Source organism: Siniperca chuatsi, linkage group LG11 (assembly GCF_020085105.1).
Source record: "Siniperca chuatsi isolate FFG_IHB_CAS linkage group LG11, ASM2008510v1, whole genome shotgun sequence".
In the NCBI taxonomy this organism is placed as follows: Eukaryota; Metazoa; Chordata; class Actinopteri; order Centrarchiformes; family Sinipercidae; genus Siniperca; species Siniperca chuatsi.
In genome coordinates, this window is record NC_058052.1 from 1405439 (window position 1) to 1418133 (window position 12695).

General features: G+C 38.9%; 1 protein-coding gene across 1 annotated transcript in view; it reads left to right on the forward strand.

The window, feature by feature from the left end:
- Window positions 1-1168: 1168 nt before the first annotated feature.
- The window catches only part of ncapd3 (non-SMC condensin II complex, subunit D3), a 49081-nt gene continuing 37554 nt past the window's right edge, over window positions 1169-12695 (forward strand). Inside the window, exons 1-8 of the mRNA XM_044214485.1 lie at window positions 1169-1328; window positions 3073-3245; window positions 6565-6727; window positions 10033-10199; window positions 10582-10752; window positions 10830-10891; window positions 10977-11064; window positions 12113-12246. Of these exons, the coding sequence (XP_044070420.1) occupies window positions 1277-1328; window positions 3073-3245; window positions 6565-6727; window positions 10033-10199; window positions 10582-10752; window positions 10830-10891; window positions 10977-11064; window positions 12113-12246 (1010 nt within the window). The 5' untranslated portion in view covers window positions 1169-1276. The remainder of the gene's footprint in view (window positions 1329-3072; window positions 3246-6564; window positions 6728-10032; window positions 10200-10581; window positions 10753-10829; window positions 10892-10976; window positions 11065-12112; window positions 12247-12695) is intronic.

Genomic DNA, 12695 nt, shown 5'->3' on the forward strand with positions numbered 1-12695 from the left:
TGAAATATAAAATAAAATTTCAGAAAAATCCATCAAAATGTAAGGGCATTGAGGTGGTAGGTCATATTTCAGCAGATTCTCATTCATGAAGACGTGTAACTAAGATAGATATAGATCACATTAACACCTAGTATTAACATGTGATCTGTATCTTGATATGTTTACCGTGTTGGTTGACAAATCCACCCGCTCTGCCCACCTAATTTGCACATTGAATTTGATCACAATACAGGCAGAAACAAGCTAAGAAGAAAGCCTATTAATACCAGGTGTATGTAAATGGGGAAAGTTTCACATTTGTTCAAGAAGTTTCTATTGGGTCACTTTGTCAAATGCTTTGCTCTAAGTTCTATTTACAATGTTCCTTTTAAAAATTAACTTCCTTCATTAATGAACTCAAAACCAAAAAGTGGGGCTGTATCTCTATGAATCTGCCAGCACACTCCATGTGTAGACCCAGTCCAGCCATCCCTGATGTGACACTGATGTGTGGTCCTGATTAAGGTACAAGTTAGATGTATTCATCATTTTATAACACAGGGTTGTATAACGAGATTAAGTTGTAGTTCCCTTTGTGCTACTCACAAAAACAAACATTATATACGAAAATGATATACAGTAGATGGGTGAAGAAATAAGTCATAGCGTCAAGTCATCCTTTATATGAATGATGGGTTATGTGAAGTTAATAATGTAAAAGTCCCTCAAACAGAGAGTAAATGATGATGAATTAACAAAACTGAATGTATTGCACATTTTGTTAAGGCTGATGTTGAATCATTACAACACTTTTTTTAAATACCTGTAGATTTTCATCAGCTTTACACTTTATCTTGTGTTATTTTCTTTTTTAACATATTATAAGTTCCTCATTTTACCTCTTAATTTAAGATATTTATTTGATTTTTTTCAGTATTTGAGGCTCTCAGTTGTATTGGAATGAACTAAAGTCATGTTCCACAGGATGCCTGTTTGAACTTTTGTGTTCAATAAAGAGAAAAAAATCAAACATCCATGGGTAGTTGCCACTTGGGTGGAGTTAACTGACTAACAGGCTATACCAAAGAGTATAGAGCATGGATACAGTCTATGGTATAGAAGCAGTATTAGTATCAGTAATAAGAAGTCAATGTAAGGGCTATGGCTATACTCCAGACCAGAAGATGGCGGTAATGAAAACTGAAAGAGAAAAGGAGAGAAGTTAGCGAAGAATTCTTTCTCTGCGCAAGCGTAAAAGTCTGTTGTTTCGCGCGGGCTGATTCAAAATATAAACAAGATGGATTTGATATCTGCGCTGCAGTTTCTGAAGTTAAATGAAATTCCAGAAGGTAAAATTGTGTATGTTGTGTATGTTGCAGCAGACCTGCTCTGTTCTATAAATTCGGATATTTTAGGCCGCCCTGGCTGTTTGTCAAGTAAAACTGACTGCTAAGGTAAAGTTAGCTATTTCCCGGGTTTTGTGCCCTGTCCTGGTGTACAGAAACAGCGCTCCAAATACCATTCACATATCTTGCAAATTAGCCAATGCCGCCTGTTTTGGAAGCAAAACATAGTTAAAACGAAACATCAGACCTTATACCTGATTCGTTGGGAGCCAGTGGCGAATTCGGCAAACAACTGTCTACGCACACTGCGGGCTGAGCTGTCCATCAGCCCAGCTTTTGTATTAGGCTAACGTTAGCTATTTGCTGAATTGAAGAGTGGATGTTCGTAGTTACGCCTAAAGGTGTTAGAGCCATGTTGTAACGTTACCAAGACTTAAAGACGCTTAAACGAGGCAACGTTAAATTGGCAAGTTCATAAACTGGGTTTGGCGCAAGGTTTTCCACATAAGTTATATAGGCTATAGTTATTAGGCTAATAATAGGAACAGATGCACGTATGTATACTGATTATGAACATAAACAATACAATTACATATTGACAGCAATTAAATATATAGGATAAATTGAATAAACTCACCATATAAAAACAGCATCAACACTAAGTTAGTATTAAGTAACGTTAGTATCAGTATTACAACCCTAGTTACTTGAACATGAACTTGTCATTAACTGAATATAATGCATTACAATCCACAGGCCATATCCTTATTACATTTAATATTTACATAATATTTTCTGATTGTACTTAATTCACCTAATATTGTCATTCTAATTCTCCACATTTTAATTTCACTATTGTTATTTTCTACTCAGTACATACAGCAGCATCTAGCACATACCCTGGAAGGGATCTACTGTGGTGCTTTTCTTAAAATGAGTTAAGGGTCCAGGGATTAACGGTGTAGAGCTAAAACAATTAATTGATTAATCAATTAGTCAACCGTCACAAATTAATTAACAATTCTGGTAATTGATTGATCGTTTTAATCGTCACTTTTCTAACAAAAATGCTTCTTCTCAAATGTAAGGATTTGATGTTTTTCTTTGTCAAATGATGATATCTTTGGGCTTCAGACTGTTGGGGGGACAAAGCAAGACATATAATGTCACCATGGGCTTTGAGAAACTGCAATGGGCTTTTCTGACATTTTACAGCCAAATGATTAATTGATAAATCTGGAAAATAATAGGCAGATTGATAGATAATGAAAATACTGATTCCATTTGTAGGGTTGTTACTGCGGTCTGTCCAACTGGTGCGTTATCCTAGATGCATGCATACATAAAACAAGGAGAGGGTCACACTCAGGAATTTGTCACTCAATTAAGTTTACTTAATTATCTGTCTGGCAATATGCAAAACGTTTTCGGCCATAGATAATGAAAATAATCACGTTGTTCAAGTTGCAACCCTATTTAAATTCCTCTGAAAGAGCATTTAGACAGATGGCATCACCAGATTGCTGATGGTGTTCTTTAAGTGTTAGCAGCTCTTTCTATAGCTCTTGAGTAGTGTAATTTAAAAGGTACACATGTCATTGTTCTGATCTGAGTCATAATGTTGGTTTAAATGGAGAAACTTTTCACCCTCAAACAATTCTTCTGAGTTATGAAGTTCCGATATACTGTCTGTTGTGGTATCGTTTCACTTCAGGTAATGTAATAGCCTAACTGTTGTGATTTCCAGCCTGGGTGGACGCAGTGTGGGACTTAGAGTTCACAGAGAGAAAACCACTGGATGACACCACAGAGGAAAAACTCACAGTCAGTGGAGACAAGGCCTTCAGAACCCTGTACCAGTGTTTACTCGCCCATGCTGCTGACCAACAACAGTTTGCAGGCAGAGATGGAGCTTCACAGGTAAAACTGATCCAGTACAGAGACACTGTCCTCTGCTCCAGGGAACACAAAGAGAAGGATTATTTAAAGGGCTGTACAGGCAGTTTAGCATGTTCTATTAGCTTGAAATCATGTATATTTTACATTTCTATTGCTCATTTTCCAAATACTGTAAGTTTCTAGACTGATTTTCTTTTTCACAGGCTGTGCTTGGTTTAATTTTCTAACCCAGTTCGCTAAGAAAATCAACGTGCAAAGACTTAACACTTTTGTGCATTTTAGATGTCTCATGCTGATCTTTAACCAATAATTATCATTATATATTATTATTAGTCAAATAAGGGGTCTAAAAATCAGGAAAAAAATAGAAAAGATGTGAAATTGCGGTGTGAATGCTGGATGTTGAAAAGCTGATGCTAAACTGCATTGCTGGCTTTAAAGCTCAGGTAGGTAATGTTGCAGAAACTAGCAAGAGACAGCTAGATTTTGAAAGTATCCAACTTAAAGCCACTCCTCCAAAACACATTTTCATGCGCAGTGAGTGCACGTAGGTAGGCAGGTATGTACATAGGTAGACAGGCAGGTAGGCCAGCCAATTGGACGTGCTTATTAGTCCTGCGACAGCCACAGATACCAGATGTTTTTTATTTTTGTGTCAGGACATTTGATTTATTGATTGCTGTCGGGATAGAAAGAGAATTTCAACAATGCTTCTGAAAGGCATTACCTACCCTAGTGTTGGTATGAAGATGTAGCTGAAGAAGTATGAAGAGTTGGGAAAATGGGAAAGGGTCTAATTACTATGAATGAGATTTAAAAGTTGAATAAAACTCAATGTATGAAAGATGTGGAACATTTTAAGGTTTGAATGAAGTTTCTGGCTGATAGTACGAATGAGTATATACGACTTGAAAAATGCTTGAAAAGTGAAAATGTTAAAGTCCTGTGTGTGTGTTTGTGTGTGTCTGCACACACACACTGCAGTAATTAGCTCATCTCAATGAGCTGTGTGTTCCCAGCTGCAGTCAAAGGTTGCCATAGCGATGGTAACTGCTGTGTGTGACTCCTGGCTCAGAGAGCTCATTTCATAGAGATTTTAGTCCTGCTTCTAGCTGAAAGGCCGTAACTCCTATCGCCTGAATGTTGATTCTGTGAGAGACAAGAGTCTGCTGAGCATTGAAGTAGATTTTATTTGGTTTGTAGTGTCTAAATTAAATGTGAGAATCAGAGTGAGTTGCCTCTTCTGCCGCCCTCCTGAAAATTGTGTTTTCAGTTAACATTGGAGTCTATGTGGCAGTTGCTTGGCACTCCTGTCACTTGGAGGCTCAGTATCAAATCTGTAGGTCCGTAAAATAGGATTTAATTTGATAGGAACCACTTAAGAGAGACAGGAAATGTGGGAGAGAGAGGGGGGATGACATGCAGCAAAGGGTTGAACTCAAACCCTGGCCACTGCGGTAAAGACTCACCCTTGTACACCTGTACCAGGTGAGCTACCGGGACTCTGAACATTCCGTCCCACACACACTGATGCAAAACTCTGAGAGGGGCAAAAAAAACTGCATGAAACTGAAAGGTAGAATGAGTAAGATTTGTCGGTTGCTGTTTGCAAACACACCATTCAATTTGACGCCGGCTCAATGAGCGAGATAGAGAGAGCACCGGTGGTTGAGCTAGAGTGAGAGGGAGCGGCGTTAAGCTTGGCTCACACTACAGGAGTTTTAAAATCCTAACTGACTGTAAAATCGGAGAGACGGAGACAGTGATGTAACCTTCTCTCTACGTTTTTATGGAGTCCAGACGAGGCCTGTTGCGATAATTACGTTATTGACTTATTTTACGATATGTGGACATGACCTCGACCGTTTTTGCTGACCTTGGTATTGCCCGCGGTGTTTACATGCGTATTTGTTTACATAAGAATGTCACCATCATTTTAGCCAACATGATGCCAGAATAAACAGCAGGGTTTTCCCACCATTATAATGCTTGGGGCGCAGCGCTTATGCGTTTTTTCACAGTGCCTAAGCCGAATGAACAAAAAATACAATGCTGACACACATTTTGCTGTCATTTCTGGTCGTGCTGCTTCTGTCCTCTCGTTAGTTTCACCGTGGGCGGGTCCCAGGCAGCTCCTCTTTATACACACACACACACACACACACACACACACACACACACACACACACACACACACACACACACAGTGTTAACAATTTGGCGACTTTCTCGCTAGATTTAGCGACTTTTCAGACCCCCTTAGCGACTTTGTTTCTAAAAAGTGACAAATTTAGCGACCTATTCAGAAATTAAACGATCTAAGAGCCAATATGATCGATCCACCAGAAAGAGGAGCGTCTGTATTTTTGACGGTATTGAAAATCATACCTTTGGGATTTCTAAATACCCTGGTATACCGTAATACCTCTAATACCACCCAAACCTAGTTTTAATGGGATTTAGTTGGAGTTTGTAGCTGAAAGTATGAATGAGTAGATAGAATTGAAAAATGCATGAAAAAGTGGGAAAATGTTCAATTTTGAACATTCCGACCGTTCATTTGAATGAGGAAAATTTCCCGGAAAATGTTGAATGTTTTGAAAAGTATGAAAGGTACGAATGATAAAAGTAATAACAATAATGGAATAATTGAGCTGAATGTTTTGATGTTTGAATTAAGTTTCTACATTGAAAAATGTGGAAGGAGTTAATAATAATAAAGAGTGAGAATAACATAGGTTGATTGGTTTTGCATTCTACAACAATGACTTTCATCTGCTTCATTTACATTAAATAGGCTACACCACCAATATCTTTCCATTTTAAACTTGGAGGTTGAAGGCATGCTGACCTGAACTTGGAGGCCACGCATCTACTGATTCTTGAGGTTCAATGTGAACTGTCACAAAACATTCAGACAGTGGGCTTTAAAGCACTGCATTCTCATATAAAAACTGACGCAAAGCAAACATTATGCTGTTTTTTGCAGTTGATTGTTTAATTGAATCCAGTCCTTCTTATGCTGTATATTGTTTTTGGGAGAGGTATTTGTATAAGCTTTTAGCTTCTTACCTCCTCTGCATAGGCCTTTGTTGACTTTTGATTCATGAATATATGTGAGCATATGTAGGTAAGTGTGTCTAAGTTTATCTTTTGTAATAGTTGCATTTTGAATGTGCAAACAAATAAATGAATACAAAAATAAGATTTTATAGTGTATTGAAATGTACTGAAACTAGTGGCTCTCTGAAGGGTAGAAAATCAATCTATTCTGCTAAGTATCTTTTTTCCTGTCTGATAGCAGCAGTAAGCTCTAGCTGTCTCCCATGTTGCACTGCAGAGTATCTGGGCGACTCTCGGGGAGAGCGGGGTGTCGGTCAAGTCTCTGGTGGCCGTGCTGTCCTTCTTTGTCCTGGCAGGAAAAGCCAAAGCGGCCAACGTCCAGCAGAGAGTGAGCAGTCTGCACGCTGCCTCACTCTACCTGCTGCTGCTGGGAATCCCAGGTGAGGCAATCTGAGAAATACACACTGGAGAAGGTCTGCATATAGTTTCAGTGCAGCCACAAAGTCACATTTGTTAAAACTGTAGAAATAAGGTTTAAACAGTGAGTAGATACTGTATAACTTGTCTTTTCACTTAACTGCTTGTGCATGACTCGTTACCCATTGTATCGTTAGTGCCTATTATGTATTCCCAGAAAGCAGATTGGATTTTCCACTTCACAGATAATTCTGGTTAAAAACTTCATAGGTCATATTTTTGTAGCTCTGGCTATCATTTCTGTTCGGTTATAATAACATTGTACTCATCAAGTTAATTGCTGAGATCTGGGAACACGGTGACATCACTACAAAGGCTGATGGGTCAAGAAAACACAGACCATCAGAAATTTTCTAAATAAACCAACAGTTTATCCAGATTATCTAAACCACTTTATTTTGAGATCAAACTGAAAGAGACCTCAACTGAAATGTTGGGAAACCATGAGTGCGCTCAACTACAATAAGTACAGTAGGCCAAAGCTGCAGGAAGTGGATCTTTAAACTGAGGGAGGTTTACAATGGACAGTTTGGGTAATAATGTTACTGCTCGCCTTCTTTTTCCCTATAACATAACATTGCTCTGACTAGTGTTATCAACTGAAAATGTCGCAATAGAGTTATCCTTTAACTACCTATGCTTTTAACTAATGTTTTTACTGGTGAGGTTTAAGGTGCCCAGTGGAGTTTTGTTATTCACCAAAACACACTGTGTGTATCCTTAAAGTCTAACAAACCTGTTGAATGCATTTCCTTCCTTATAAAACATTTGCAAAGCTGATTTTTGTAAGTATTTTAAATCCAGCATTGTTTACATTAATGTTTACTAGAAGGGCTGGGGCGAGTCATCGACCTAATTGATGACATCGATTACGTTGTTTTGCATATCGTACGTCGCAATGAAATATTGCTGCACCCGGTCAAAGCATGGATTCCCCCAGAGACCAAGCTGCAGCACAAAAACCTTGCCTACAATCTCACCCGCATACACATGCATGTGCACAAGATAAACCCACTAATAAATAAACTGCTCCATAGAGCTACTAGAGGTCAAAAACTCCACAGTGAACCTTTAAGTTCACAAGCTGTTCCCTTCATGAATAACTTCAGGGCTGCTCACATTGGGATGGGGGATCGAGACCCGGTTCTATAAGGACCTGGTTCCAAATTTCTCAAAACCCGAAAATAATTAGGGTCAACTTATCGAGACTAGCGGGTCCTATAACGTAACATTATGTCCCAAGAGACGAGAGACATGTCATTTAAATCAAATCACAGGTGCACAAACATAGATCGATTCTCTAATAAAGTTTTTGAATTCAACTGAATTGCCTGCCAACCGCCGTTAAACTAAACGATGAACAGATGAAACTAAATGAAGAAGAATTGAAATCTACTGATTCTTGAGGCTCAATGTGAACTGTCACAAAACATTCAGACAGTGGGCTTTAAAGCACTGCATTCTCATATAAAAACTGACGCAAAGCAAACATTATGCTGTTTTTTGCAGTTGATTGTTTAATTGAATCCAGTCCTTCTTATGCTGTATATTGTTTTTGGGAGAGGTATTTGTATAAGCTTTTAGCTTCTTACCTCCTCTGCATAGGCCTTTGTTGACTTTTGATTCATGAATATATGTGAGCATATGTAGGTAAGTGTGTCTAAGTTTATCTTTTGTAATAGTTGCATTTTGAATGTGCAAACAAATAAATGAATACAAAAATAAGATTTTATAGTGTATTGAAATGTACTGAAACTAGTGGCTCTCTGAAGGGTAGAAAACCAATCTAGTCTGCTAAGTATCTTTTTTCCTGTCGGATAGCAGCAGTAAGCTCTAGCTGTCTCCCATGTTGCACTGCAGAGTATCTGGGCGACTCTCGGGGAGAGCGGGGTGTCGGTCAAGTCTCTGGTGGCCGTGCTGTCCTTCTTTGAATTCAACTGAATTGCCTGCCAACCGCCGTTAAACTAAACGATGAAGAGATGAAACTAAATGAAGAAGAATTGAAATGCGTCACACCCTTGTTCGCTTCATTTTTCATTTGGTCCGTTGGTTGCTTGCTAGGATGGCTGAACGTGCGAAGCGCTCAAAGGCTTGGCTTCATTTCAGTAAAGCCAAAGATAAGGAGGAAGTGAAATGCCATTTATCTTCTAAGTTAGTTTCTTGTAAGGGGGAAACACAATATCAATGCTAAAGCATCAGTTAAAGTCAAAATGCAGTACCTTCGACTGTCTTCGAGCCGGAATACCGCCAACTCCGGCTGCTGTTGTGGGACAATCATCCTCCTCCACCCAAGGCATGCATGGTGCACGCATCCCAACTTCCTCCAGCAAGTCGCGTTCTTTGACAATAACAATCCAATTGATTATAATCCAAAAATATGCGATCTTTTAAAGTGACAGTACAGACATTAACCAACACTTTAGTGTGAAAAAACGAAATACCTGAAACATAATCTAAACAGTGTCTTCAATATTTAGCACATTTTACCAAATTAAAAATGTGTCACTTGCCTTCTGTCTCATAGAAGAACATCTGGAGGGCTGAGTAATGAGTTGTGTTTAATGATAGGCCAAAATATGTTTAACATTCGCCAACTTAATTCATTTAGATAGGGTGAGCTCGAGCTGACCCTATCTTTATTGTTGAAAAAAATTGTTGGACATTTATTGCTGCTGATAAATATATTATTTTACTTTTTTATACAGTATGTTGAAGGGTCCTGTATTCCTTTTCAAATAAATGCCCAGTGTCAGCAGTGTTTATTGAAGGCTAGGCAAATTTCATTCTGCTCAGAACTCAAACATTCACAGACTCACAGTTAAACAATAAAAGCAATACCAGTTGTGTTAAGAATTTATTGTCGTCTCGTCTTTCCACCAAATGAATAGAATCAATAGTGGTATCGATAAAGATGTGGATCGTTAAGCAGTCTTGAAAATGGTATCAATATCAGTAAAAATTAACAATCCCCATCCCTATTCCCTCGCACACAGTAGTACCTCAACAAATCATTTACCTGGTCTCATCATCTACATTCTTACATCAAAGTATTTAAACACACAAGTCTTACATGTGTTTTTTTTTTTTTTGCTTGTCTCGTTCCATATGGTGAAATAATACTCTTCTATTGATGATGTGTAAAGTTGGGGTTTCTTGCTGGGTCTGCAGCACAGTCCACCCGTGTATTCCTCTGTTTTGTTGAGAGTTTCCATATAAGGTTGACAACAGTTTTTTGAGATGACTTTCTGTATGTGTTTATTGCTTCTAGGGAGCATCGCCAACAAGGTTTTCCACGAGGTTTTGTTGGACACGTGTTCAGACTTGACCTCCCACTGCTGGCCTCAGGACTCTGGAAAGAAGCGCAAGAAGGATGGCCTGAAGAGTTCTCAGGCAGAGGGCAAACGCTCCAAACCACAGCGGAAAGACACTCCAGAGGTAAAGTCCTGTATCAGAAATCACCTCAACCCACTGCACTATTATAAGATATGATGGCACACAAATTTGGTACAGACTTTCATACACAAAGAATTTTCAGAATAGCCCTTTCTTGGAACTTTTTGACTGCCCAATGATAATGCATCTTTGAGAATTAAAAAAAATCACTGTGATGGATTAGCTATCAGCAGCAGGTTTCTAGTCTCCACTAGATTTTCAAAGGACACTGAAATGTTTTACACAACATCTGGTTAAGTTCACTGTGTTGTATCTAACACAGATGGAGATGTACAAAATCATGTATTATTAAAATGACTTTGGTGGAATAAATACAGTGTAGAGGTTATCTGGAAATGATTGTGCCTGTTACTGTTATCCTCAGATGGAAGTGGATGAGGCAGAAGAAGAGGAGGAAGAAGAGGAGCTTCATTTCTCTGGCCAGGACTTGATGAAGATCAGAGATGCTGTGGTTCTCTTGGTTCAAAGCCTCCTCAGACTCCTGCAGACATTTCCACTCAAAGACAGACCACAGAGCGCTGGCACCTGCACGCAGGTAACAAATTATTCCATCATCATCACTCCCACTTCATACCACACCACGGTGTTAACCTGTTTCTTTTTTGTCTGCAGATCTTCAGTAAGCTGCTTTACTTTGAGCCGGTCATTGGAGAGCTAACCTTTGCTGCTGTACAGTGAGTTTTCTTACTTCTCTCTGTGTCTTGCTAAAGAATGTATCCAGGATACGAAAGAGCTGACAGTTGTGTTATTTCTGCACAGAGATATCGCCAAGCTGAGGAGTGTTCCTGAGATGGCTTTTTACGGCCTGCAGCTGCTCTGCTCGCCAAAACACGGAGACCAGAAAGAAGTAAGATCCGATAATCATGGTCCATGGTAGGGGTGTCGCGATATACTGGTATTGCCGATAATTGTGATTTTTTAAAATTAAATATCTATCATGTTAATAAAACACATAAGATAAGATTGTCTAAATAATCCAGCGGCTATTAAATAATTTCCTTTTCCTTCCGTTCGTGCTTTGTCATAGTAGGTGATGGTAATGCACCTGGTTGCCACTCGCCATAAAATGTAAAATTGAAGAACACGATTCAGTAACTAGCTAGCTTTTAGCTAGTTAAGAGCTAGCTAAACTTTTTTTCAAATTTTCTATAGATATCGCGATAATATCGTTATCGTGAATTCTTTTGACCATGATAAATGTGTAGTGACAATTTGATATTGTGACAGCCCTAGTCCATGGTAGGCCAATAGTACGCAGACTTGTTGGTTTACTATCTTTTTCAAATACTACCTTCAGGCAGCAGCTAGCTAAACATTTTCTCTGGTTGCATCAGTGTGGCTAGAATCTATCTACCTTTCCTCACTTTGCGTCTTTGTAGTGACATGTAGAGACCACATGTCCTTCCCAAAGACTTGGAACAGACGGCACATTGCACACTGTATAATGGCAGATCATATCGACATAGCTTGTGGCTAAATTACATATGAAAAACTCAGCACATCTCTATCCATGAATAATGTCCCAGCTACTCTGGACAATCCACAGACCTCACTGTCAGCAGTTTTCATTGAGACTATTTCTTCAAGCAGCAATTCAATTCCTTTCACCTCCACTGTACTGAGAGGCAGCAGAAATCTCAGAGGTGGATTAATATCTCCAAACCTGGAGCCTGGCTAGCTAATAGTAGGACAGTGGTTCCCGACCTGGGGGTAACAGAAGAAAATAAAACAAAAATATTATGTGTAAATAAAATATACTAAATGCTTTCAAATTTGCAATATATTGTGATCTTATTCTGGTTAAACCTGAGGCATGGGTGATATCTATAGTATTATTTGTCTTTAATGTCATAACAGAGGGATGTTTCTAATCTAAACTGATGTCTGTTGTCCAGTCCCTGCGGAGGGTTTTCCATCGGCTACTCTACGTGATCCTGATGATGAATAAAGGCAACCGAGGGAAGCCCTCCCTCCTCGTACTCAGCCAGGCCATCATCGCCACCCGTGACCGGGCCATCCATTTTGTTTGGTAAACAGCTGTGTTTTGATCAAATGTTAAACCAAACTGTAGAATTTCTTGCCTAAATCTGAATATGGTGTTCAGCAATTTTGTTGAAATTTGAACCGAGTGAGAAAGTTAAAATTTTAATTAGCTTCACAGTTTTTGAAATCATGTACTTGACTTTATCTCCATCAGACTGCAGTGAATGAAAGATTCTTCTCAGCTGGGCCTTCACATTTCAACATGAGATGCTTGATGTGTGATTGGCAGAAAATCATTAGCGTTTTTTCACAAATTGGATCCAGATCGCTAGATCTATAGCTACAAGAGATTCAGTGTGGTTCAATACTTGACTTGAAAAATGTGATGCTTAAAGGGACAGTTCACCCCAAAATCAAAAATCCATATTTTTCCTCTGACCTGTAATGCTATTTATCCATCTCGATTGTTTTGGTTTGAGTTGCTGAGGTTTGGTG